At 59.6% G+C, this 3042-nt stretch overlaps 1 protein-coding gene across 1 annotated transcript; it reads left to right on the forward strand.

The window, feature by feature from the left end:
• The first annotated feature begins 1321 nt into the window (after positions 1–1321).
• Positions 1322–2135, forward strand: LOC139353627 (uncharacterized). Its single transcript, XM_070997971.1, has 4 exons — positions 1322–1383; positions 1452–1560; positions 1649–1856; positions 1909–2135. Exons 1-4 carry the CDS (start codon positions 1322–1324, stop codon positions 2133–2135), a joined length of 606 nt encoding a protein of 201 aa, XP_070854072.1.
• Positions 2136–3042: the final 907 nt, after the last annotated feature.

Here is a 3042-nt window from a genome sequence, read left to right on the forward strand (position 1 = left end):
AGCTGCTAGCTGGCGATGTTGTTGGCGCTGGCGGCCGATGCTGTTGGCTCTGGCGATGTTGGTGGCGCTATTTGTGAGGGGTCAAACGACTCCTCACAAAGTCCAAGGATACCCCCAAGGATGCCCCAAGGATACTACGGAAGGAGTCCAAGGATACCTCCAAGGATGACCAAAGGATACTACGAAAGGATCCCAAGGATACCCCCAAGGATTCCCAAAGGATACTACGAAAGGAGTCCAAGGATACGTCCAAAGATTCCCAAAAGGTACTACGAAAGGAGTCCAAGGATACCTCCAAGGATGACCAAAGGATACTACGAAAGGATCCCAAGGATACCTCCAAGGATGCCCAAAGGATACTACGAAAGGAGTGAAAGGATACGTCCAAGGATGCCCAAAGGATACTACGAAAGGAGTCCAAGGATACCTCCAAGGATGCCCAAAGGGTACTACGAAAGGATTCCGAGGATACCTCCAAGGATGCCCAAAGGATACTACGAAAAGAGTCCACGGATACCTGCAAGGATTCCCAAAGGATACTACGAACAAATTCCAAGGATACCTCCAAGGATTCGAAAGGGATACTACAAATCGACTCCAAGGATACTACAGGGCATCTACAAAGGCGCAATGAAACACATAAAGGACATCAGGAGAACGTTAAGAACACAAAGGGAGCGAACCAGAGCGTCTAAGGTCTCGATTGGGACTGATCGGAGGAAGGAAAAACACGCATCAAAAGTCTGCCGAAGGAAGGGGGAAGACGGCACAGAGCAGAGAGCTGTACCGTAGATCTGGGTAGTAAGAAGGAGAGGCCGATGGAAATAGCGGGATTGAGCAAAGAGGAAGGCTCGGAACCGAGGTGTCATTAAAGGGAGCCCAGGCTCCAGCTGAACAATCAAAATCGACGAGCATCATGAGCACTCGCATAACCAGGAGCGAAGCGCGCAAAATGATGGCTGCCCACCAGCCGTCCGGAGGATCTAGCCCGGGGCAAGGATGGTCGACAGCCGGGCCTACCCGAACCTCGCGGCGGATCTCCGGGCGGGGCGTCCCCGAGCCGGTCATCAGCTCCGACAGCGACGTCGAGTTGGTGGAGGACCCGCGGGTGGAGCAACGGCGATGGCGGTTTCCCAAAGCGGTCAACCGGGCCGACGGACGCATCCCGACTGGCGAGGCGGAGGTGGAGTGGGCTAGCGAAGAGCCGCCCCAGGACCAGCTGGCTCCCAGTAGCCATGCCGAGGCTGTGGTAGCGGCTACGTGGGAGTTTCGACGAAAGTGCGTGGCGCGAAGGCGGAGTGAGGAGCGGCGGTGAAAGGAGATGGAGGAGTCGCCGGAGTGGCAGGCCCAACTGCGGATGGCCGAGGAGGAGGAGCAGCAGCTGTGGGAAAACCCGGGGTACCCACCCACGCCGAGGTATGCGCCCGAGCCCTGCATCCCGCCGCAAGAAGTGGCAGACGACTGGGCGTCCTCACCTCCGCGGTGGCTGCCCTAAATACCGCCCACACCGCGGTACGAGGGGTCACCACAGTGGACGCCAGCACGACCGCCCACGCCGAGGTTCGAGCAGCCACCACCGCAGAAGCAGCCACCACAGCAGCAGCAGCTCGAGCGCGAGCAGCCACCACCGCAGCAGCAGCCACCACAGCGGCAGCAGCTCGAACGCGAGCAGCCACCACCGCAGCAGCAGCCACCGCAGCAGCAGCAGCTCGAACGCGAGCAACCACCATCGCAGCAGCAGCCACCACAGCAGCAGCCACCACCGCAGCAGCAGCCACCACAGCAGCAGCCACCACTACAGCAGCAGCCACCACCGCAGCAGCAACACATCCGGACGGACATACCGGCACCCGGACGTTCGTGGCCGAATGAGTTAGGTGGCGACAGCAGACGGTTGTCTGGACCTAGCCGGAGGGACCCGTAGAGGAGACGGCAGCGACGGAGGAGCCCCGAATCTGGGAAGAAAGTGGTCCCCGGGTGAACCCGCTGGATCCCAGGACCCGTGGCAGACCGGAGTGGGCACCACCGACACCGAGCACCGGACCAACAACGCCAAGGACAGGGCCATCGACGCCAATGCCTACCGGGAGCGCGACAGTAACCGCGGAGCCTCTGGAGCGAGTACCCTGGCCTGAGCCCGTGGAAAACGGCCGTCCTCCGCTCAAGCGGCAGCACTGGGCGCCCGAAGTGTCCGAGGTGGTGACACGGCCGAAATTGTCGCGGACGGTGTCGGCGCCGGAGGGCCAGCGATGGCGAGAGATCGCGGAGCATGAGTGGTCCGAAGGGATCGCGGAGGCACCGGTGGTACAGGAGGCTCGCATCCTGGGCGGCAGGCGCAGCGTGCGCGTATGGAGAGAGGGGCGCGCGTTCCGCGTCCGGTTGGGGCTGGCGGGCACGAGAGTGTTCGAGGAGCGGCCGAAATAAAATTTGAATAAAATGAAAAAAAAAAAAAAAGGATCTCTCCACTCTGGGTCCAAAGTCCGTGCCTCCTGGTTGACCCACTTGTCCTTCACGTACCGCTTCCAATAGATGCTCCGCCCACTGCTGCCACTCCGCTGATTGCCGTTCTGCTTGTGGCACGCCTGTGTGCCGCTCCACTGCCGAGATGTGGCACTTCCTCTCCCGGTCCAAAGTTCACGGGAGAGTCCAAAGTCCGGTGGAGTTCCGTTATCCTGTTTTGCACACGGCACTCTTGCCTTGCCCGCGAAGTCTCCATTCTCTCTCGTTCAACATGCTTGGTCTCCAAACTCTCTCGCTCTCCGTCCTTGGTCTCCAAACTCTCTCGATCTCCATCCTTGGTCTCCAAACTCTCTCGATCTCCATCCTTGGTCTCCAAACTCTCTCGCTCTCCATCCAAGTCTCCAAACTCTCCTCGCCGCGCCGTTACTACGCGAATTCGCCGCGTAACTGGTAAGCGGCCGGCCATCTGCTGCTGCATCTATTTGTGGGGAGTTATTCAACTCCTCACATTCCCCCCTTACTTCGGGAAACATTTGTCCTAGCCTTCGAGTCATTGTGATTCCCGCGGCGCTCCCTCGATGC

This window comes from Drosophila suzukii, chromosome Y (genome assembly GCF_043229965.1).
Source record: "Drosophila suzukii chromosome Y, CBGP_Dsuzu_IsoJpt1.0, whole genome shotgun sequence".
Lineage (NCBI taxonomy): Eukaryota > Metazoa > Arthropoda > Insecta > Diptera > Drosophilidae > Drosophila > Drosophila suzukii.